The following is a 23,174-nucleotide window of genomic DNA, read 5'->3' as shown; positions in this document are numbered from 1 at the left end:
TGCAATGAAGATGCCTTTGAAATACATTTGTCCTAGACGGGTCCAGACATCAGCACTTCATTGCCACATAAAATGTCCTGGACATGTCTTCAGAATCGGGGCAAACTGCTCTCCCTTCCACTTCCTTTCATCCTTATATAAACATTAATGTTTAAATATAACCCTAACAAGAAACCATACTTACTTTTTTTTTTTTTTTTTTTTTGAGACAAGGTCTGGCTCTATGGCCCAGGCTAGATAGAGTACAGTGGTACAATCTCTGCTCACTGCAACTTCTGCTTCCCCAACTCAAGCTATCCTCCCACCTCAGCCTCCCAAGTGGCTGGGACTACAGGTACAAGCCACCACACCTGGCTAATTTTTGTATTTTTTGTAGAGACAGGGTTTTGCCATGTTGCCCAGGCTGGACTCAAACTCATGAGCTCAAGCGATCTGCCTGCCTCGGCCTCCCAAAGTGCCGGGATTATAAGCATGAGGCACCATGCCTGGCCCGTATTTACTTTGAAACACTCTGGTATGTAACTATGTCAATTAAATACACACTAGTCCAACTAATAGAGGGAATTTTTTCTCCTCAAAGGTTTTTCATGTCAAAAGTGCCCAGTGGAATTAAAACTGAGAAGGCTCTTTTAAATATCTCCCTTCCCATGGGAACCCATTCAAGGGTGGGGAGCATCTCAGGGTGAGAGAACTTGCCCTTCTCCCTCTGAGGACCAAAGAACCTTTTAAGACTTATTCCTGCACCGGGAGCTCTCTCTGCATCCTTGTCATGTAGAGGCTTTTATTTATTTGCTTATTTACTTTCCCTTCCACATTCGTAAGTTTATTGTCTGACCTAAGCAGTCATCTTACCTTTCAAGCACTTTGAAAAATGGAAACAGTAAGTCAGAGAAGTGGTTGGTGTGAGCACCACTGAATATTACTGTTTGAAACTTCTCTCTAAAAAATAATCTGAGCAAGAAGTTTGTCATATACAGCACCTCAAGAATGTTTTTAAAACGAAAGAAAAAAGCCCTGGTTTTCAATGTTTTGCCTCAAACCAGAATGGCATGGTCTCCAAGTAAGAACGAAGGAATGCATGTCTATATTCTGAACACAAGGCTACTGAATTTAATAGAAGCAGCAGTTTTCATGGACTGCATACTTCCTATGTCAGGTACTGGGCTAAGCAGTTCCCTTGCTTTCCACACTCAACTATACATTGTTGGGAGTTTTCCATTTTTACTTTGTTTTCAGTGGGAGTCTCCACTAAAATACCTGCTTATCTTGGACTCATGGGTAGGTAACTTGGACAATATATGGAAAGCACATTCTCTCACACATAGTAGGCACTCAGTAAGTATCTGTTGAATAAATGAATGATGGAGAGAATTAACTCCATTCTTCAACAAATTATCTGTCTTTCTGAATGCAACCCTAAAATTTTGCCATTCATATTTCTCAGGAATCTCTCATTTAACTGATAATTTGATTCCTGACCCATGCATTAGTAAGTCATTTTTACATCAAGTTTCTATTTTTAGAGATCCTCTTTCCACACGTAGAAATGACATAAACCAAGCTCGTTTCCTTAGTTTATTTTTTTTTTCTAGAGTCCTTAGCATGCTACATTAACCTGACAAAGCTTAATCTTGTGTTGGTTTCACAATACATTTCATGCAGTTCACAGCTGTGATTGGTTTTACATTGACATTACACATGTTTCGCTTCAGCCATGTGAAAAAAGTAATTCTTAATAGGGTTTGCCTCTGAAAACTGTCCAAGCTTAAATAAGCAAATGAGCAGTTCACTCTATTCTTAAGTGCATCTCTCTTTAAAATGCAAGGATTTTTAGCATAAGAATATAATGTCCCTGTTTATAGTCCATTTGCAACAGAACCGCTTCCTTTAGGTTTCACATATCCTGAGGAATCCACTTTTACAAAATTGCATTCAAGTATATTATTTCATTTAACATTCCAGGTTGGGTTTAGGTGCAAGGCTGACCTTCAGCTTTACATCCCCAAATAAATCTTCCATGGACCCAGCCTTCCCAAGACTATTCTTAACATTAGACTCTCTTTTACAATAAACATTCAGCACTAAAGCCACAGAGCAGAGCTATTTGGCATTTTCCAGTGAAGTGCAAGAAGTTAAATAAGTTATGTTTTTATTGCTAATGTATAGAATCAAGCACAGTCACTTTGTCAAACAGAAGGAAAGGGCATACACAAGATGTGGCCTCTCCTCAATGCCTCAGGGTCAAAACGCACAGAGAATGTCACCTGGCCACCACCCATCCAGCACCACTTTAAGATGATGTGTTGAGTATTCTAGAGTCTGAGGAGTCAGACCTCTCGTCATAGTCATCCTCGGTGTAAATGGACTGCTTTGACGCAATTGGACACCCATCATCAGGGATGGAAATCCGAGGGTCTTCTGTGGCGCGGGCAGGAAGGACGGGCGAGCTTCTGAAGACGCTGGTAGAGTTACTGGAGAAAGGACTGACATACTGAGACCTCAGCTGATACTGCTGCTGCAGCGTCATGGTGTTCCACAGGGTGACATCATTGGGCAAAAAGGGGCTCGACTGGTTTCTCGCCAAAGTATTCCTCAGCATCAGCGGGTACCGGGGTGGCTGGGGGAAAGGGTGCTGCAGAGGCACAGCCAAGGGATTGGGGACAACATTACTAGAGTCGGCAGAAAACCTCAACGTGTCTGGGACTCGAAAGGCTGATCCTACACACCATTTGGAAGACGAGATGGGGCAGGAGCTCAAGGTGGGTTCAAAGATGTGCCCGTTGGGGGGCAACACTAGACCCTCAGGTTCTGCGGAAGCTCGCTCTGCTCCCGTGACTGAGGAGCGGCTGGACAGAAGGACTTCCACAGCGCTCACAAGGTCCCCGCCACAGCCCTTGAGGATGAGCTCAAGCACCGTTGGCTTCTGGTTGGGGAATATCTTTTTCAACACTTCAAGCGGCGGTCTGTTGGCTTTCAGGCTGAAGGGCAGAGAAACAGTCCCCGAGGGGCCCTCAATCAGGAGGTGATTCTGCTCCGCGTGATACTTGGGGCTGTCGGGGCGGCTCTCGGGGTTGCCTCCGTTTTTCTGGACAGCGTACCCCTCTTCATCCACAGACACTATCTCAGGGCTCTCTGGGGTGAAGCAGCCCTTACTCTTTGCCACATCTGGGGAACTCCTCTGGTCAGTGTCTTTGTCACTGAAGACCTCTGTGTTGTCTGCCGAGTTGCCATCTCCAAGTCGTTCTTCAGTCAAATCTGAAAAACAGAACAGCTGAGTTAATCTTTTCGTGGTGTGCCTAAAGAAGAACAGATGTGCTCAGAAGAGACCTGCACACGTGCTTTTGGGAAGAGCAAAGGCATTTCAATGGGTCATAATATACTACAAGCCTTTTTTAAAAAAAATCGAACTATATCACTGACAAATGAAACAAAAACCCTGTAAATAAAGATCTAGAAATCAGAGTGGCTTCCTGGAATGCTTTGTGCAAGGAAGCTTGCCTTCAACATAGAATGGCTACATGAACCTATAACCATCGAAGATATGGCTTTCATAGCAGTAACAATCTCAATAGAGAGCCTCTTTGGGAGGAGGGGTGGGGGGACTCCTGGAACAGCAAAGCTCAGGGAGAAACAGGAAAATTAGCTCAGCTTGTCTTCCAGCTCCTCTTCTGCAAATAAGGTCCCCAGCTGTAATCTAGGGACAGTACCATCCAGATACCCATAGGGAATTTTAATATCTTAAATCTATTTTCCCATAAGCTGATTTTGTGTTAAATATGTCTTATGAGCCAATCAGTATGTTGCATCAGGTTACCATGTACAATAGCTAGCTAATTCAATTGCTGAAGTGAAAGATACCTCTATCCATTGAAATCTTTCATAAGAAGCCACTTGAGGGATTGGCAAACTTGGTTGCCAATAACTTGGACTAGAAAGCAAACAAAACCAGCTATGAATTCTGGATGGCAGCATAAGTTGCTGGAGAGGAAAAAAAGGAAGTGGCTAGAAAGGGTGTGAAATTGCATGGGAGTATTATCCATCAATGAAATAACGCATCACACTCCACCTCCATGGGTGGCACGGAACAGATATCTGTGCATGAACTATTTTGCTGGTAAAGTTCATGGAAAGGACTTGAACATACCTTTTTTTAAAGCCAGTGAAATATGAAGATACCTTTTTATATTATATGAAAAGGAGGAAAAAAAAGCTTCCCAAATAAAGCAGAGACTTGCTATAAATAAACCAGTTGCAAATTTAACATCTTGACCTAAGAACATTTTTACTTAACAGCTGGTAATATTGCAGGGCTACGCACAGAAAAGAGTAAGTCAGTGGTTTGCTTTGCCGTAGTAAATTCTAACAGGCCTTTATAATAAAGAAACATATTTTTTAGTAGCAAGCTATTTGCAAATAGAGCTTTATCCTTTTTTGAAACACGCACTGGCTGTGGCTACTCAAAGCCAGGGTAACTGATCGAAAGATGAAAATTCATAAGGACCCAGTTGTTGAGTTGTAAACAATCGCTTTGCCTGTGTTTTCTGCTGCCCTGCCTGAATAGCTTCATTATTGCCTTCTCTGTGGGCACACCTGATCATGTACAGATAGCCAGCCGGTGAAATTTCATCAAAGCACCTTCTAGAAACAATCTTCTCCTACACTTGTTATTTTAAAAGCCTTAAAGGCCTACTTATGAACACTCTTCTAATACAGGATGTACCTTAAGTGTAACCAAAAAACAAAACTTTGTGAAATTTCATCAAAGCACCTTCTAGAAACCATCTTCTCCTACACTTATTTATTTTAAAAGCCTTAAAGGCCTACTTAGAAACATTCTTCTAATACAGGATGTACCTCAGACGTAACCAAAAACCAAAACTTTGGCCTTTAACAAAGCAATAAATATGTGGCAAACATAAGTAAATACACTTTAAAACACTCTTAAATTACCTCAGTGCAAGTGTCAACATAAATCTGATACAAATTCATACTTATCCCAAATTTGCATTTTAATTAAACTGCTTCTTTTTTAATACAAAATAAAAGGTTTCCAGTGAGAGGTTCATTTGCGTCACAGACATATGAAGCCATCTTCACTTTCTATAATGACTCTATAGAAAGACTATACTGTAGAATGACTCTATTTTTGTAAGATAAATTTGACATATTCTCTCCTACAACTGCTTATAATGGGGGACACAGCTTTTACCTCCTGAGTTAATGTGGTATTTGAACTCATGTCATCGATTCAAAAGAGAAAAACAGCAACAAAAAGGCTTCTATAGATTTACTTTATAATCAGCTAGATCTATTTAAATGCTCCTGACTCATGACCCATACGTACTACTTGGCTGTTACTCTATTATTAAACATTTGAAAATTATTAAACACTTGAAAAGTGATAGTATATTAATATACTACCACTTTTAGAAATTGGAAAAACAAGTCAAATACTCTCCCCATGTAAATATGGACATAAAATACTTCTTTAAAATACTATGTACTTCTAAACAGTTTCCTTATCTTTTAATTTTAGCCTAATTATTATTATCAGCACCAAGTATTTATATTTCTGCAAGATAGTGGGAGAAACAGAATAAAGGATGAAAAACACCAAGAAGTGTAAGACCCACACCTAACTTATGGACCTCATCTTCTAGCTGAGGAAATAAGAACACACATGCAGGAGAAAAAGCAAACAGGGCCTGGCAGCATTTGCTAAGCCTCAAATGTGACACACATTGTATACCAATGTTCATAGCAGCAGCATTCACAATAGCCGAAAGGTGAAAGCAACCCAAATGCCCATCATTGCACAAATGTATAAAACGTGGTGTACACACACACACACAGTGGGATATTATTCAGCCTCAAAAAGGAATGGAATTCTGATACATGCTATAACATGGATGAACCTTGAGAACATTAGGCTAAGTGAAATAAGCCAGACACAAAAGGACAAATACTGTATGACTCTACTTATATTCGATTCCAAGAATAGGGAAATTCAGAGAGAAAGTAGTGTGGTGGTTGCCAGGGGCTGGGAGGAAAAGGGAATGGGGAGTTATTGTTTCATGGGTATGGAGTTTCCGTCTGCAATGATGAAAAGGTTCTGAAGATGGATGGTGGTGATGGTCGCAAAACATTTTGAATAAACTTAATGCCACTGAATTGTACCCCTAAAAATGGTTAAAATTGTAAACTTTATGTTATATATACTTTACCATAATAAAAAAAGAAAAAAATACGCCACACAGTGTCACAGTAATATAGAGAATGAGGAGATATTTTAAGCAAGAGAAACAACTAGTCCTTCTTAGGAATAAAGGGTACACAGGCACAGCTGGAAAGCTCAAAGCTCAACTTTTTTTTTTTTTTTTTTTTTTTTGAGACAGAGTCTCACTCTGTCACCCAGGCTGGAGTGCAGTGCCATGGTCTCGGCTCACTGGAACCTCTGCCTCCTGGGTTCAAATGATTGTCCCATGTCAGCCTCCCGAATAGCTGGGACTACAGGTGTGTGCCACCACATCCGGCTAATTTTTGTATTTTTAGTAGAGACAGGGTTTCACTATGTTGGCCAGGCTGGTCTTGAACTCCTGACGTCATGAACCACCTGCCTGAGCCTCCCAAAGTGCTGGGATTACAGGAGTAAAAGCCACCACGCCCGGCCAGCTCAACTATTTTTAAAAGAAATATGTGAACCAAATAGCTTTGTGTTTTAAAAGGTACATCCCCTGCCCCCGCTTTGGATAAGTTTCAAACACTGAAAACATATTAGGAAGTGTTTCCTCAGGTCTGTCAACCAAATTGACTCTTCCACAGTACACTTCAGGCTCCAGAAAAAAAGTGGATCAAACAGCAGAAGGCTAACTGAAAGGGGAATTAGGGAATGAGGTTCTCACTAACCTAATGACTCCACCATTACAAAAATGGAGGCTTTTTTTTTCAAGGTAGCAACAGATATACTGTCCCAATCAACTGAATACTTGCTACCAGGATTACAAGTCTGACAATACAAAATTCCACTCTTGTATCTATTTTCCTAAGTTCTGCAGAACAGACGGTAGTGGAATCTTATGTCACTGCCAGCTTGTTCAGCAACTGTGAACTGTCAGACTGTGAAAGTCACTTTCTCATTCTGTTGTGTTACCCTTTGCCCCTGCTACTGGGACATGCCAGTGCATCATGCACTTCTGGTTACTTGTCAAGGAGCGGTAATAGATTACACTGAATCCTCCACAGTCTCTCCGCAGGTTTCTGTGCTGTCTGGCTATAGCCAAAATATGAGAAAAGCTAACAGGATGCCACAGGAATCAAATCTACAAATTCAGCGTAAACCAACCAACCAGCTGAGCTCAGCACTGCTTATACTGTGTTCAAAGGAAAGACAGATGATGAAAGAACAAGCAGAGCACACCTGTGAGGCTTACGCACCTGAGCCGCACACAAGGCCCTGCTAAGGAGTGCTGGGTGAGCAAATCCCCATCAACACGCAAGGCTGCTGGAGTTTCAAAACTAGGCAAAGGAAGACTAGCCTCTAACTTTGCACCACGAATAACTCCTCACCAAACAATAATTTCTGAAGGGCAGAATAGACAGTTCCTGCAATTTTGTGGCACTATGGTGTCTAGCACTGGTTGTATTATTGCACCTAAACTAAATATATTGTAAATTATTCTATTATAAATACAGACTTTCACAAGTAATTATAGAGGGTGAGTTTTGAGCCCCGTGATAAAGTGCAATTTAATAACAGGTACTTCTTTACATCTCCAGATTTTTTCTTAAATAAACTTTACAAATCATTCTAGTTGGTTTAAAACATAAAGGCCTTTGTAGACATAGAAATGTGAAACTGCCAACTAACAAAATAAAATAGGAAATACTCCTGAAACATTTTACCTTCTTTCTTCTTGAAACTGAAACCCTAATTCCTAGAACATTAAGAGTGTATTTCAACTGATAATATTTTTACCCTGGTAGATGGGTATAGAAAGTCAAAACTATTAAACAAGGAAGAAATCAATTTTATCGAATATTACAAATATTACTGAAAGTGATACAATATGCTGTTTCTATTGCTAAACATGTACATATTTCTAAAATCTTAATATTCTCTCTTCCATTTCATATTTCATGGGGTAGAAACACTTATAGCTATCCCTGAAATAAACTCTGCACTAGGGTAAAGAGGTTTTTAAAAGAAGTAGATATTCAATTAAAAAGAAAAGTTTTTCTATAGATAACAGTGCTACCGACTTCAAAATATATATGCCATAAGATGACTACAATATGGTTTTTTTTTTTTTTTGCTACAAGACTTTAAAGAGAGAAACACTCATAAAAGTGCTTTCAATCTAAAATTACAGTTTGAAAATGTAACTTTCTTTGGGGGAGTTTTTCATGTAAAAATGCAATTTAGTAAAAAATAAATATGTATCATTTCAAATACTTTGAGAAAGTCTACCACATATGAGAAACAAACATTCTGCTCAAGATGCATCAAAGTGAAAAATCTGGCTGGGCACGGTGGCTCACGCCTGTAATCCCAGCACTTTGGGAGGCCAAGGTGGGTGGATCACGAAGTCAGGAGATCGAGACCATCTGGCTAACGTGGTGAAACCTCATCTCTACTAAAAATACAAAAAAAAAATAGCCGAGCATGGTGGCGGTCGCCTGTAGTCCCAGCTACTCAGGAGGCTGAGGCAGGAGAATGGTGTGAACCCGGGAGGCAGAGCTTGCCGTGAGCTGAGATCTCGCCACTGCACTCCAGCCGCGGTGACAGAATGAGACTCTGTCTAAATAAATAAATAAATAAAAGTGAAAAATCTTTCTGACTTAGATGTCATAGGTTGTATCCATTCTATCCAATTATATCTACAAAAACAAAATAGTTCTTACATACAGAATGAAAACACAGAAAAATTGGCACAGAGAGGAATATTTCCTAGCTCAAAAGTCACTGGACTCCCCCATCCCTTTTGAAATCATGTCACACATTTTGAAACATAGATTGTCATACCCTCATCTGCTCACTTGAGCTGTGGGGAACACACCTCTAAATAACAGGTCCTTGATGGGTAGTTTTCAAAGCACACAAATCTTATAGCAATGGCAAGGGAGGGAGAGCCCAGGTAGGATGGGACTTTTACAGGAGACCATTGCCTAATCAGAATTCCAACCGTAGACAAATGCTTCACATTTGCTCGTACCTTTATCTCACACTAGAAGTGATGATCATAAAAAAAAAAATGAATAGTTGAAAATCTAAAGAACACCAGGGAATGATCTCGGTCTAAAAACTTTCCTTTTCTTCCTGGGGTGGATTGCCGGGTTGGTGAGGGTTGTGAAAAGTTAGAAAAAAAAAAAAAAAAAAACCAACAACAACAACAAAAAAAACTAGCCATGCTTTACTTTTTAAAAAATCATTAACAACACTGAATTAATAATGTATGAAGGAATTAGAGTGGTTCTTGACACTATATTTTGGGGGAATATTGCTATAGACAGGACTGGGCTGAAGGAAGTATGGTTTGCAACTGTGGACCTCATATATTTTGTAAAAATTTAGTTTTGATCTCTTTCTTGACTCAGAAGGGAATACCTTCCAAGAAGCAGAGGGGAAATTACCTACAAATCTACATGTTTATTTGGTACCTTCCAAAATGCAGCTGTCTACTCATCCATCTATTTAACAAATGCCCCTAAGTGCCTTACTATGCTCTCATGTACTGTGCTGGGTAAGATTATACAGAGATGATCAAAGCATTGCCTCTTGACCACCGAGAGGCTTACAGTTTACTAGCTAATCTTTTGCAAAATTCCAAGTAAGCTGCAGTTGGTTATATTTTACAGTGAAATACAGCAAATAATTCCAAGGATAGCAGCTGGGCAGACCATGGTGTCTTCACAAGAGAAAATATTGTTTTAAATGCTTACATATAAAGACGATGGGTGCTAGAGATATATACTGAACTAAACAAAGTAATAATCAGTGGGAAAAACGTGGAACACTAATCCCAGCTCTGTAGAATTTATGTCTGCCTAGTTGTTGTAATCAAGAGATTGGAGATTTTGTAAAGAATTGATGTGCTAAGTCTTAAGTTTTTCTTCATTATTATTGTTATTTGGTACTTGATTGTGACTTTTATAGCTGTTTATACAATAAAATGCAAAAAAAAAAAAAAAAACACCCCACACCTAGTTATTTTAGTTTCCCTTCTGAGAACAGTAGCATGCATTGCTCGGGCAAGGGGATAACTCACTAAGGCGATGTGGGATGTAACTGACACAATCACAAGGCGGTGGACCTGTGAGGACCAGCTGTCCTACCACTGCATCCTCCACCTCTGCCATGAGCACCCGTGCACAAGCCATCAGAGCCACACAGGACTAGACAAGGGGGTCCAAGGACCTGAGCAGCTAATGGCTAAGGGGCTGCAACAGGTTTAAAGGGGGAAGAAAGAAAAAAAGCAAGAGGTGAGGAAGAAAGGAAGAGAAAGAAAGAGGAGGTAGGCAGGCAGGCATATGGCTTTTTACTGGGCTTAGTCCTCCTTCCTGTCAGGAAGAAGTGCAACATTTCCAGAAAGGGGCTCTGAGTCCTCCAGGGACTTTGATTTATGAAGATTTATTCCTTTTCTCTCTGTAAAGCTGTTAGCAGAAAGTGCTGACTGGCTGCAGCAAAGAATTTCTCATCAATGCTCTTTGATTGTATTTTGCAAACAAAATGCCTGTTGCTTGGTAACATTTCACTTGAGCCTGACCTTCTCCGAAAGTTATTGCTATCAGATTCGATTTACACTGTCCTCCTGTGATTACTGTAATCTTTTAAACCCGGGAGTTCATCCATCAAGGAAAAAGAAGTTGGTTGTGTAAGTCGAGAGCACGGCTGTCCTCCAGATTTATAACACCAAGGAGTGATTTGGAGGTGGGAAGAGGTTCTTTCCCAGATGGCAGTAGAACTCTGGTTCCTAGACGTGGAACACACTCTCGTTTTTCCTGCCAAACGGTCCCAGATCCACCGGATGGACCCTAGCACCTCCCCGACGCCAGTCCCAGGCAGCTCGGGCTCTGGAGAGAAAGAACTAGGAGATGAGCACAGGCGACCCCACCGCCAAGGGAGTAGTGGGGCTGGGTACCCTGCGTGGGTACTGGGGCTGGGTGAGGAAGGCCTAGGCCTATGGTTGCCAGATAAAATAAAAGGATGTCCAGTTAAGTGGGACCACCAAATAAACAATGAAGGCTTTCTAGTAAAAGTATGTCCCATGCAATACTGGCATCCTATTTTTTGTTTGCATGATTTTTGCAAAAGCTGGCAACTTACCTCGGGACTCCTGCCTTGGGAAGCAGAGGGTAGTGAAGCTCAGGAAGGGCAGAGAGGGAGCGGTGGCCCAAGAGCTGGACAAGGGAGAGGCAAGGGATGTGGCTGTCTCTGGGCGGTTCCTGAGCTGCCCAGTGAGCTGCTTCCTGACAGTGACCAAGGAAAGACCTGGCCCCAGCAGGTGGCGAGGAGCTGGGCTCAGCTGCAGCTCCGACCCTCTGGTGCAAGGGGACAGCAGGACAGTGCGGCCGCAGGGAGCCACTGCCCCCATCTTTGCCCCTACTTTGAGCCTGCTGTGGCCAGGGTCCCCGTCCTGGGCCAGCTGCCGCAACCCTCCACAACACACACACACCATCTGCACTGCGTGCAAACCGGCTAGGCCAAGAGCTGGGAAGATCCGTCCCAGCAGCATCCCAGCCCCAAGAGCCAGCCCTGGGGTGGGGTTTGGAAGAGACCTTAGTGCCTGTATGCTTTTATTTGGCTGGGTTTTGTTTTTTAAAATGCAACTGAGTCAAGCCCCTCACCCTCAAATCAAGCCGTCTTAAAATGAGACCTTGTTTTTCAATTCACAGGTACACTTCATAAATGGTTTTTAAGTATTTCCTGCTTTTCATTTCTTCCTAGCCAATAGTCAGAGGGTTTCTCATCCTGGCCTGGACGAGTGTTCCGTAACACCCATTACACTTGCAGGTGCTTCTCTTTGGGGAAAAAAAAATTTAAAAAACAGGAAGTGGACCTTGCGGGGACCCAGTCAAGATAGAGCAGAAAAGCCAAGAGGCAAGCATAAAGATGCTAGGAGGGGCAGGGCAAGAGGAAAAATAAAATAAAGGCAGTTTTCCAAAATCTCCTTACTTCTCCCCCTATAGTTATCTTGTTTGCTCTGCCCCCACCCCCTAAGAAATAAACAGGAAAGAAGATCTTACTTTCCCATTTGATCCTGCTCTCTTATTCCTAACCAACTGTGTTTTCGATTTCTTTTTCCTCTTAAGAGCATTTAAAAGAATGTGCGTACATATTCATTTTGATGGCGGATAGAGACCTAGGAAGAGTCTACAGCCACAGATCTTTCTTCTCATCACACCACAGTCTAAGGCGTCCGAGGACACTCCCCTGGAGGAAAAGCTGGGGGTGGGGAAGGGAGCCACAACACAAGAATGTAACTTTAGCTTTTCACCTTGGCAGTGACCCTTAACTTCCCTCAGCTCTTGAGCCCACGTCCTGAAAGGCTGGCTAGGCTGGTTGAAACTGCTGATTCAGATACACTAACAGCTGGAAGATCTTCATGCCTCCTATATCTTCATGGGGAGAAGGAGTATGAGAAGAACATAGAGGGAATTTAGGAGAAGAATAAATGAATTAAATCGTGTATGTATATATACATATATATACACACACATATATAGCTTAAATTAGAATTCAAATTTAAGCTATATACATATATAGCTTTTAATAGATATATATAGCTTAAAACAAAATGTTGGGTTCAATCAAAATCTAATAATTAATTCCAGGTCCATCATAGATGGTAATCAAAGAGGAGAAATCTACATTCAAAAAGAAAAAAGAATACTTCATAACTAGAAGTAAAAACCACTAGAATATGAAAATTCTCCTTAAAAACACCACACATTGAAAGAGATATTCAACATACTACACCATTAGATAAAATAACCCCATTCCTTTAAAGAATGTAAAGCAGAATTTGAGAAAAATTTCTTCCGGTTACAAAACTGAGTTTTGATGTGAATATGTCACTCCCTCAACTGGGTGGTTTTCCTCCAGTGATTCACAGCAAACATACTCTTCCTTAAGGCATGTGCTTTTCTCAAAGATTTCTGGAGAGGAAAGACTCCATGTGCTTTTGTATACAAGAAAAAAAAAACCTCTCTTCACAGCTATGTACTAAAGAGGCCTTTGCCCGGCAAAAAGACCAACCACATTTTAAAGTCAAAGTTCACAAAATAATAGATCTACGTTGCCAGCAGATCTTGAAAGATTTCTGATGGTCTGTATACTTAATGTACATGTGGAACTACCATTCCAATAGAGTTTTGCTTACTCTCTGCACTTAGTGAACTACTTATCCAGGAGTAGTTCTGATATGCTTCTAAATACATATGGAATGTTATACACAAATACATTATTAGAACAACTGCAAAAAGGGTATAATACTTATAGCAACAGGCAGTCTCAGTGAGCAGTTTTCAACTTAAACCCCAAGTAGACTTTATTTCTACAAGCACTGCGTAGAATGGATCTACTTGTATGCTTGTCTTCCTAAACAATTATCTATTATTTTACTACCTTTCTCCCCACTCCCCATCAGAGTGGTGATTTGCTTTTTTTAAAAAATGGAATTATGGGGTCAAAGCAAGTGAAAGAAGAAAACAAAAGTTGTGTACATCAATGTACAAGGTATCGGGGGGGGGGGGGTGACCAGCTGGAAACTGAGCCCTTGGTCCCTGATGTCTTGGTCCCCCAAAGTCTTCACTTTGACCTCGCCTTGTGATAAATCCTATTCTCCTTTGCAATTATTTGTTTTCAATTCGGAAGGCTCAGGCTATCCCTGAGTACTAAGTAGGAATAAAACAGCACAGCTCTGGTTTGTCCAGTTGAGATCCGTTTCCGTTTTCTATTCTCCCAAAGCATGTATCCTGCTGCCGCTGCCTACTCCACCTTCCTGCCTGCCCTCACTCCTCCTCCTCCTCCTGGGGTTGTGTTTTTAGTTTTGTGACTCTTTAGAAATCACGAACTTTAGCTATCCCAAAGAATACTCTGAAGAACACCGGATGTGAAAGTAATCTCCTTGGAAAAAGGCCACAGAACCCAATGCCCTATCACAGGAGTGCTGCTGGGCAGGTGGCCACTGCAAAATGCTACCTCTGATATTAACTCAGGCCTCTGCCCTAGTCCTGGGGAAAACGGAACCAGAGAAGCTGGAAATGGAAAAAAATTAAGAAAATACATTGGTACAATCCAATTCTAGAGCTGAAACCAAACTCTTCCTCGTTATTTGTTCAAACCTATGGGAGAAAAATAATAAAACCTTTTTATCCTCCCTCCCCTTCGTCTGTGGCAAATCCATAAATATAAAAAGATGAGACAGACAAAAGAGAGACAACTGGCGAGCATTCCTGAGAAATGTTTATATGCTAACTTGGATTAAATATCCACAAAATCCAAGTTCGGCAAACTCTCTTCAGGGTTTAAAATTCCCAGCTCTACTGTCGCACAGGCTGTTCTCTGAGCTTCAGGCCTGCAAAGCATGGTGGAAAGACAGGGCAGCAAAACTCCACCTGCGAGTCACCCGTCGACTCACCACGAAACAGGTGAGTCCGCCTCACTTCCTCAGCTCCTCAGGATCCAGACAAAGCAGTCCTGGGCTCCTGAAAGCCTTTCTCCAGGAGCTAGGGGTACTGTCTTTAGGGAATTGGCAGGTCAGTGTAGGTACCAGTTTTGCCACAGTTCTACCTACAAGAGGGCTCTGGACCCTCCCACTCCTAATTCCAGCATGCCCCCTTCCGGGAGAAGGTGCCCTGTGTTCCTTTGTACATTTATCACAGTTACGGAGAAACACCAAACACATGTCCACTGAATTCCAAGAGCTCTTGCTCTGGGCAGAACCGCAAGCTAGAAATTCCCCAGGAAGAGAGAGACTAAGAGACTCAACTCAGGCCTGCCAAGCTCAGGAGGCCTGGATGGAAACGGATGGGTGGTGGGGGGTCAGATTTTTTTTATTCCTTTAAACCACGAAGACAGCTGAGGGCAGCCTGGGGAACAGTGTTAAAGGATCTAGGAGGTTCTGCAAAGGAGTGAATTCTGGGCGCACCAGATTCTTGGTCCCGCTATCAGCTCACGAGCCTTTCGAGACCCTTTTACTATCATTGCTAAATGGAACTTATTTCACCAGTTACAAGAGTCTGGAGGCGACGGAGCAAAGCTAGAAAGGCCAGGGTTCTGAGAGTTGGATACTTGTCCTCACTCAAATTTTCCTGGGCCCTGGGCAGGGCCAGGCCTGCCGAGAAGTACAGCCAGCTCGGAGTCAGCCGAGTGTTGGGCTTGGCTCCTTCCCTACACCTACCTACCCATTCCAACCCCCAAATGGCGAGGACCTCTAAAGCCTGCAGCCAGGAAAATCCGACCCCACCGTGGTGAGTGTGCGCACCTGGGTTTTAATTTTGTCCTATGTCAACTCCGTTATCTCCCTGGCTCAATCTGACACTTTCCGAACCCTTTAACCTGGGGAGGCACCTGGCGATCCTGACGCACAGTCCCGTCGTTTGGCTCCCCAGAGGCGCTTTCCCTGCGGGCGCGAGTCCCACTCGCACTAGGTCCAGACTCAGCCGGCTTCTCCCGAGAGAGGAAGCCCCGGCCTGGCGGAGAGTGGGAAGGAAAGCCCCGCCAGGCCCACTTCCCAAAACTTTGCCTCCAGGCCTCCCAAGTGGAGCTGCAGCAGGCCCTCCGAAGTTGCCCACGCGCCCGGCCAAATTCCCGCACCGCAGACGCTCTTACCTGGCTTGGCGACCTGTGCCTGCAGAGCCCCGGGCTGCGGCTCGGCACTCCAGCGCAGCGCGGCGGCCCCGGCCAACTCGGCAGCAGGGCGCGGCGGCTGCGGCTGCGACGGCTGAGATGCCGGCGGCGGCTGCTGGGCGGCGGCGGCGTCCCCAGGCGGCGGGGGCCCTGGCAGAGCGCGCAGCGAGTCGGGGATGAGGCTCTCCAGGCTCTCGTTGGCCTGCTGCCGGCGCAGCGCCACCTGCGCAGCCATGACCCGCTGCCGCTCGATGATGAGGATGCACTTCTCGCAGGTGCAGTCCTTGAAGCGGCAGTAACGCTTGTGGCCCTTGAGCCAGGACAGTACGCCGTGGTTGCGGCATCGCGCGCACTTGGGCGTGCGCTGCAAGGGCGCCCGCGGCGGCTGCGACACCGGGCCGCCCATGTACAGGTAGGGGGAGCCGTAGCCGTTCATGCCCCGGGCTCCCGAATGAGTCGGCAGGCTGGCTGCGGGAGCGGGCCAGGGAGCGCTGGACGGCGGGGCTGCGAGGCCCGCTCAGGGGCGGCCTCCGGGCTAGGTGGCCCTTGGTCCCGCAGCCCCGGTGGTCGTGTGTGCTCCGGGGCGGCTGGAGGTGCCGCAGCCGTCTCTCCAGCTCCCTTCGCGCTCACAGCTCGGCCTGTCCCAGCTCAAGCCCAGCCAACCCCGACGCGGGCCGCTGCCTTGGGCGCGTAGCCGGGTCGGCACGTCCTCCTTCGCGGAGGCGCTGCGGCGGCTGCAAGGAGCCGGCGAGAGCTCTGATTAAGGTCTGAGCCAGCTCTTCTGCAGCTCCCTCGTGCGCTGGCCGGACCCAACACCTCCTCCGCCGCCCTCCCCCAACCCCTCCTCCTTCCCACCGCCACCCCCACCCCTGGGGTCCCCGTCTCCTTGCACTCCCCGCCCCACGCCTTCCTCCTTCTTTGCGCCCCTTGGGTGCCTGCACTTCACCTTCCTTGCCACCTGCAGCCAGGCCACTCTCGCGGGGGCGCTCACGGCCCCCTCCTCCAAGCCCTCTCCGCTACCCCAGCCCGTGCGGCTGGAGACTGCGGCGCTCCAGAACGCGGCGATGCTCGCGGGGCGAAGGGGAGGACCGGCGGGAGTGAGGGTGGGGGTGCCTGTAAGTGAGTGAGGTGGCGGCTCCCCTTCTCTCTCTTTTCCTCCCTCCAGTCCAGATCTGGCCGCGTTTTTCCGAGCCCAACGCCGCTTTTATCCTGACATTTGGCCGCAGAAGCTCAGCTCCGGGAGAACCCGAACCTACGGGCGTGTTGCGGGTGCATCCCGGACCTGGGTGGACTTTAGGATAGGGGAGTGGAGTGATGTTGGTTTAGGAAAGTTAGGCTCTTTTCGTAATTTCCTTTTAGAACGTATTTTTTTCTCTTTTGTTGCTTTAGAAGAAAATGGTTTTGGAGATCTGCCGGGCCAAGGATGACAACCCCTTTTGCTGGCGAATTTTACTTGTCTACCCTCCTCTCCATGTTTTAATATAAAACAGTATCCTAAAAGGTCAGAGACGTACGTACTCCTGTAAAGGATTTGTTAAGCGCCGGGTATAAACTTTGAAGGGGCAGATGCAGAAGCCACATTAGCGCCCCCAAAGTTACCGATATCCTCTTCCCTCTCTCCCAGCAGCCACTGGAAGCAAACGGAGGTCTTGCGCCAGCCACTCAATTCAAATCCCCACGGATTCTGTGATTTAGTTATGGATATGGGATAGGGCCACTTTTTCACCTCCTTAACCCATAGACCCCAGTCATAGATGTCTTGGGGGAGAGGGTCCTTGCACAAGATGACAGCAGAAGACTTTGTTTAGATTATTTGCGGGTTCCCATTCTCCCAGGAGTAGCGGGTTTGGCCTAGTGCAGACTATCGCTATATAGGCACAAGGAAGGCCCTCCCCCCTCGCACCTCCCCATTGCCCATCAGCAAACAAGCAAAAACCAAAAAAAAAAAAAAAAAACCAAAAAAAAAAAAAAAAAAAAAAACCAAGTGGATACACTGCAGGGCAGCACAATAGCTCTATGCGAAGCGGGGCAGTTCCAGAGCCTTCGGTGGATACGCTTCTGAGAGTGTGCACCAAACTCATCTCCCGGTGGAGAATCAAATGCTAGATGAGAGCGTAGGCAAGTCCGCTGCAATGTCCTACCCCTCATGGGCACAGGGGCCCTTGTCCCCTCGGGGAGGCCGCTTTTCTCTGTACTGCCCTGGAAGTAAGCAAGCAACCCGAAAACGTTCCTCTGGTGTTTGCCATGAATTCAAGGGAAGCACCTCCAGGCGTTCTAGCAGCCAGCCCTCTGCCTGGAAGGCGGATTTGCGGAGGAGAGGAGGGTTGAAAACCGAACCCAGTTGTGTGTTTCCCTTGAAGCCCTTAGCTGTCCCCGTTTCATACGCGTCCGGGAAGTGGGGATCGCGGGAGACTGATCTGGTGGAGTGTGGACAAGAAGCTCTAGCATTCGAGTGCTAACCCTGGGAGGCCATCCTCCAAAGCCGGGTGGGGTAGGGACCCCTCGGTCTTGCCCCTTCCCCCACCACTTTGATCCTTCCTCTAGTCTCAACCTTCTCTAGGAAGACAAGCCCTAAAATACAACTGGAAGGAATTTCGTAAGCTCTGGGGACGGGAGGCAGAGGTCGCCCCCAGCCCTGTAGGCCCGAGGCTAGGAAGTGGGGAGCTGGACGCGAGTCACTTAACGTGCTGCGATACACAGGGCCTCAAACGACACCTTAACTGAAAACTATTGCGCTGAAACCTCCGGATCTCTTGGAAACGTGGGGACCACCGACTTTTTTCAAAACCAAATTTCTTCCGATTTTCTTCAAATAGTCAGTGAAACGAGGAAGTATAAAGAACTTGAGCATGAATAAATTTTTAAAAGGAAAGCAGAAGAGCTCTGCACCAGGTTTGTGGGGGCATTTTCACTACCAAGGCGACCCCTTTTCCCCCTTTTCCTCGGCCGGTCACCTAGCCACCCTATCTCGTTGCCACTTAGTCTGGCATTATTTGGTCCCAGGGGCCCGTTTCACTCCGGTGCACATCGGGGACTGAGATCTAAATACTCATTTGATATAGTGCAGTAATCCTTTTCTCATATTTGATGGGAATGTTTTCCATATCCCAGTATTTGACAACATCTCCCTATAGGGACAGGTTTGTATTTATGTTGGTAAAATGTCCCCTGCCTCAAAGTCTATTGTAACCCAACACCTGACAACCCCGAGTCCCATTTCTGTTTGCAGAAAGGGTTTATTCAAGCACATAATGGGATCCCAGCAGAAAGCCTTTCAGAACAAGGGGCTATGGTAAACTTCACCACATGAACTCCGTTTCCAGGGCTATTAAGCTTTTAATTGGAAAATAGCAGAGGAAATTTCAAGGTGACTATAACGTGTTAGCAGTTAGTGCAGAGAAGAAAAGCCGAAGCGGGAATGAATGTAGAAAGCATATGGTCCAAATCACATTTAGGAGGAGCGGCCTGCTTCTACTAAGTCCCAGTAGCTTACACACTTATGGGAAAAAATCATCAAAGAAATTGGAAAGGGAAGGGGGAGGATTACAAGTAAACGTAACCTCACTAGACTAGATCCATTGGTGCTCTCTCCTGTGGATGGTGTGTTCTCAAACCGCAGTTAGTTGAGTAGGATTGTGGCAGATAATCGTGGAAGAGGAAAAAGCAGTGTGCGTATGTGGGTCTTTCTCGGCACACACAATCGCTGGGTGTGTGTACATGTAAAAGCTCAGGATGCAGGTGCCCTTGCTGAGAAAGTGAGGACTCCAGATCTGGGAGTCCTGGTAGGTGCTCCTCATCCCAACTAATACTTAATCAAAATGACAGTTTCCGATTGTCCCGGATGTACAACACATCAGGAAATTCTCTGCTGGATTCTCATGGAAGGGGAAGTCAGGGTTCCTATTTCACTGTTTTCATCGCGACCACGGTGATGTCAGCGCAGGTAGACGCTGGAAGCCTGAGCGTGAGGAACCCCTGTGAAAGCAGGAAAACTTGTCCCCCCTTCCTGTGCGTGAACTACTCAGCTCTCACCCGGTCAGCTTCTCGACCTCGCTCTTCGGCCAGTTTCAAATTGAAAGGAGTTGGGGAAATGTCTAGCCAGGCGGTGGGGCATCCAGCAATCAATTTCTTTACATGATCATGTCTTGGTTCTCCCTCAGTTGGTTGGGGACAGACTCATGCAAACCCCCCATGAGATCCCCGAAGCCGCCCTCCGGGGCGAGGGGTGGAGAGCAGAGGCCGCTTGGGGTCGGGGAGACGACTGAACCCCGGGGTCACCGGCCCGGGGACACCGCTGAACAGGGGAAGGTCCTGGACTGCTGTCCCCACATAATTTTGGTAGGCGAAGAGACGGGTCGCAGTCTGAGGCCTGCTCCAGATCCCCACGTGCCGAGGCCTTTGGGGACAAACGGGGAGCACAGAACGGCCTGTGACCTCGCTGGCCCTAAGCCGACCGGGCAGGAGCAGCCAGGTCCTTCATGTTCTCGAACTCTCGAAGCCAGCAGCGGCTCACGTCTAGGAGTCAGCGCTCTCCCCCTTGTGGATTCCTCAGACCCAGCCTGGATACAAGACCGCGCCAGCCTTTTGTGGGGTTGAGGTGTCGCTATAGCACGGCTTCATCCGAGGGCCCAGGGCCGCGACCTCAGCCCCGCGCTTTCGAAGGAACTGGAAAAGCGCGCGCCTGGGGCGCTCCCCGCTGGGCCGCGGTTCCTGTAGGCCTTGGGGGCAGCCGCTCGTCCGACTCCCGCTTCCTGCCGGGAGCGCCCGCAGCGACGCGGAGTAGGAGGGCGTGAGTCCGGCTGGGGGCGTCCGCCACTTCCCCACACCGTCTTGGAAGGGAGGGAGACGGGTCGCAGACCCTGTCCATCTTAAGTGCAAAGGAAAAAAGGCACGTCTCCACCAACGTAAAAATGAGCAGCGCTGATGTTAAGTCTTAAGATAATCTTTACCCTGCGACTTTAAAACACAAGGGCTGAAAAAATAATTTTAGGTAATGAGCAACATTCAAGGGATAAGGAAAGTTTCTTTTCCCCAGAGCGTTCGCTCTCAGGGCTCTGGGAAACTTCCTCTTCGGGACAAGCCCCTTTTCCAGAAAACCTCACCAGCCTCCCGCCTCCTCCCTTGCTGTCCCTGAACAAAGCCCAGCCGCGGGGAGAGCAAGCGGATTTGCGCGCTTCTGGGAAAGCGTTCGGATTCAGGGGCCCGGGAGTAATGAAGGGAAACGGCCCGCGCGTCCGGCACCTCAGGAACAGTGGGCGCGAGCTTTGCCTGGAGGCCAGGCCGAGGCGCCCTGCAGAGACGCGGGTACTGGGACGAGGGGAGGCTGAGGGGCGCCACACCCGGGAGAAAGTAGGCCCGGGCTTTCTCCTCACTTTCCTGGCCCAGGAGCCTCCTGGGCGGGACAACTTCCGGAGTGCTCGGGGCCCCACCCCCCAGACACGCCCCGCTTTCCCCTCCCACCCCGGCCTCGCGGGCCGCGGCTTTCAACTGTGGAAAAGTTTGGTTTACTGGTTTTTTGGACCGGGGCGGGGGTAGGGGCTGGGGGTGCGGCGAGGGGGAGGAACTTAAACAGGTGGTGGAGTGGAGGCGACCCGCTTCCGAAGGCAGGCGGGCGGGGGACGGGTAAGGGGGCGACTTTTAAAGGTGAGAGTCGCGAGCGGTTGGCGGTGGCGCAGCTTCAAAGGCGAACGGCCTAGAAGGCTGTGATCTAAGGCCTCGTCCGCGTGTGCGCGGAGGGCGAAGGGAGAGCCAGGGCCCTACGCCAGTTTCCCGGACAAAATTCCCAGAGGGTCAGCGGCGCGCGGGCAGGTAGCCACGACCCTAACCCGCCCGGCGGACAGGGCCAAGCGGGGAAAGCCAAGGAATATCCCCTACCCCTCCACAGGCTGCCCTCAGGGTTTCTCTGTAAAGCGCGACGACGCGTTCTCAAAAGCGCCATTAATGCGACTCGATGCAAAGCGTCAAAATGCGGTGCGATACACGTATACGTGGGAAACTGGTTCAGCATTAAAGTGGAGCGGAAGGGGCTGCATTTTTTTATTTCTATTTATTTTTTGAGACTGAGTCTTACTCTGTCGCCCAGGCTGGAGTGCAGTGGCGCGATCTCGACTCGCTGCTTCCCTCCGCTTCCCAGGTTCAGACGGTTCTTTTGCCTCAGCCTCCCGAGTAGCTGGGATTACAGGCATGCACCACTACGCCTGGCTAATTTTTGTATTTATAGTAGTTGGCCAGGCTGTTCTCGAACTCCTGACCTCAAGTGATCCGCCCGCCTGGGCCTCCCAAGGTGTTGGGATTACAGGCGTGAGCCACCGGCGGCCGGGAGCTGCATTTTTATGGTGGGCGGGAGTCTTGTTTCCGCAAGAATCGAGGGAAACGGCAGTGCAGGCCGGGGCGGGGTGGGGGTCTGACTCCCACCTCCGTCCCCGATTGGGGTCTCCAAGCGTGGTTAGCGGAGGGAGCCCCGGCTGCGGGTATGACGGTGGTTGTGGCAGCAAGAAGGCGAGTGTCACCAAGGGCGTACTGGGCCCCAGTTCAGTAGCGCAGGGTCTGCAGGACACTAGGTGGAATATGAGAGCCAAGGGTCCCGGGGTGGCGGCGCGAACCCAGCGGCCTGCTTGTTGAGGTGGGTTGTCAGCCCGCGGGTCAAGTCCGCTGGAAGCAGGGAGGGGTCATCAGCGCCCTCAGCCACTGCGGCAGCTGGAGGCGGCCTGGGGAAAAGTGCGTGCTCCTTTGCTTCTAGCCCCTCGTGGAGTAGCGGCCGCTCACCAAGAGTACAGGAGAATGAGGCCTGGCGCTCCTGCCTCGGTTTCCCCACGCTGTAGCAGCCAAACATCTGCAAAACTTGTCTGGGCAATCCGCACAGTGCCCCGGGCGAGCACACGACGCCTGCCACGCCCACACTTGCACACACGCGTTCTGCGCAGTCTTACACTGCACACACCATGGATCCCGCCCGCGGAAGGGGGCAGAGCTTTGGGAAACTGACATCCCCTCGAATGTGCTTATTAAGATACGGTTAAAATCCAGCCGTGAAGATGTACTGTCTGTGCTCTACCTTGTGTTTAGAATTAGAAGATTCATAACGCAATCCCCCCAGGCCTTGGGCCTGTCTTGCACTCTCCTGGGTCAAGACTAACCACCCGAGGAAACCTGAGCGTCCCTCCAACCCACTACGCGTGGGAGGAAGGCTCCAGACCCCTCTCTTCTGGGGCTGTTGGACACAGGCCAGAAGCAGGGTCTTCCGGTCAGCTTGAGACCCTGCGTGGCCAGCGGAGGTCCAGGGCCCCGCCCGCCATCTGGGAGTGGCCCTTCCAGGGGACCGCGT

The 23,174-nt window shown here is 47.4% G+C and overlaps 1 protein-coding gene across 1 annotated transcript; it reads right to left on the bottom strand.

Annotated features, from left to right (window-relative positions):
* Positions 1 to 1,561: 1,561 nt before the first annotated feature.
* Positions 1,562 to 16,635, bottom strand: DMRT3 (doublesex and mab-3 related transcription factor 3). The gene is made up of 2 exons (XM_003273859.4): positions 15,833 to 16,635; positions 1,562 to 3,255 (listed from the first exon to the last, which is right to left on the bottom strand). The coding sequence occupies exons 1-2, from the start codon at positions 16,284 to 16,286 to the stop codon at positions 2,291 to 2,293; spliced, it is 1,419 nt and encodes a 472-aa protein (XP_003273907.3). The 5' UTR covers positions 16,287 to 16,635; the 3' UTR covers positions 1,562 to 2,290.
* Positions 16,636 to 23,174: the final 6,539 nt, after the last annotated feature.

This window comes from Nomascus leucogenys, chromosome 1a (genome assembly GCF_006542625.1).
Source record: "Nomascus leucogenys isolate Asia chromosome 1a, Asia_NLE_v1, whole genome shotgun sequence".
Taxonomy (NCBI): Eukaryota; Metazoa; Chordata; class Mammalia; order Primates; family Hylobatidae; genus Nomascus; species Nomascus leucogenys.
Note: the sequence above shows the minus strand (reverse complement) of the source record. Positions and strands in the feature narration are given on the sequence as shown.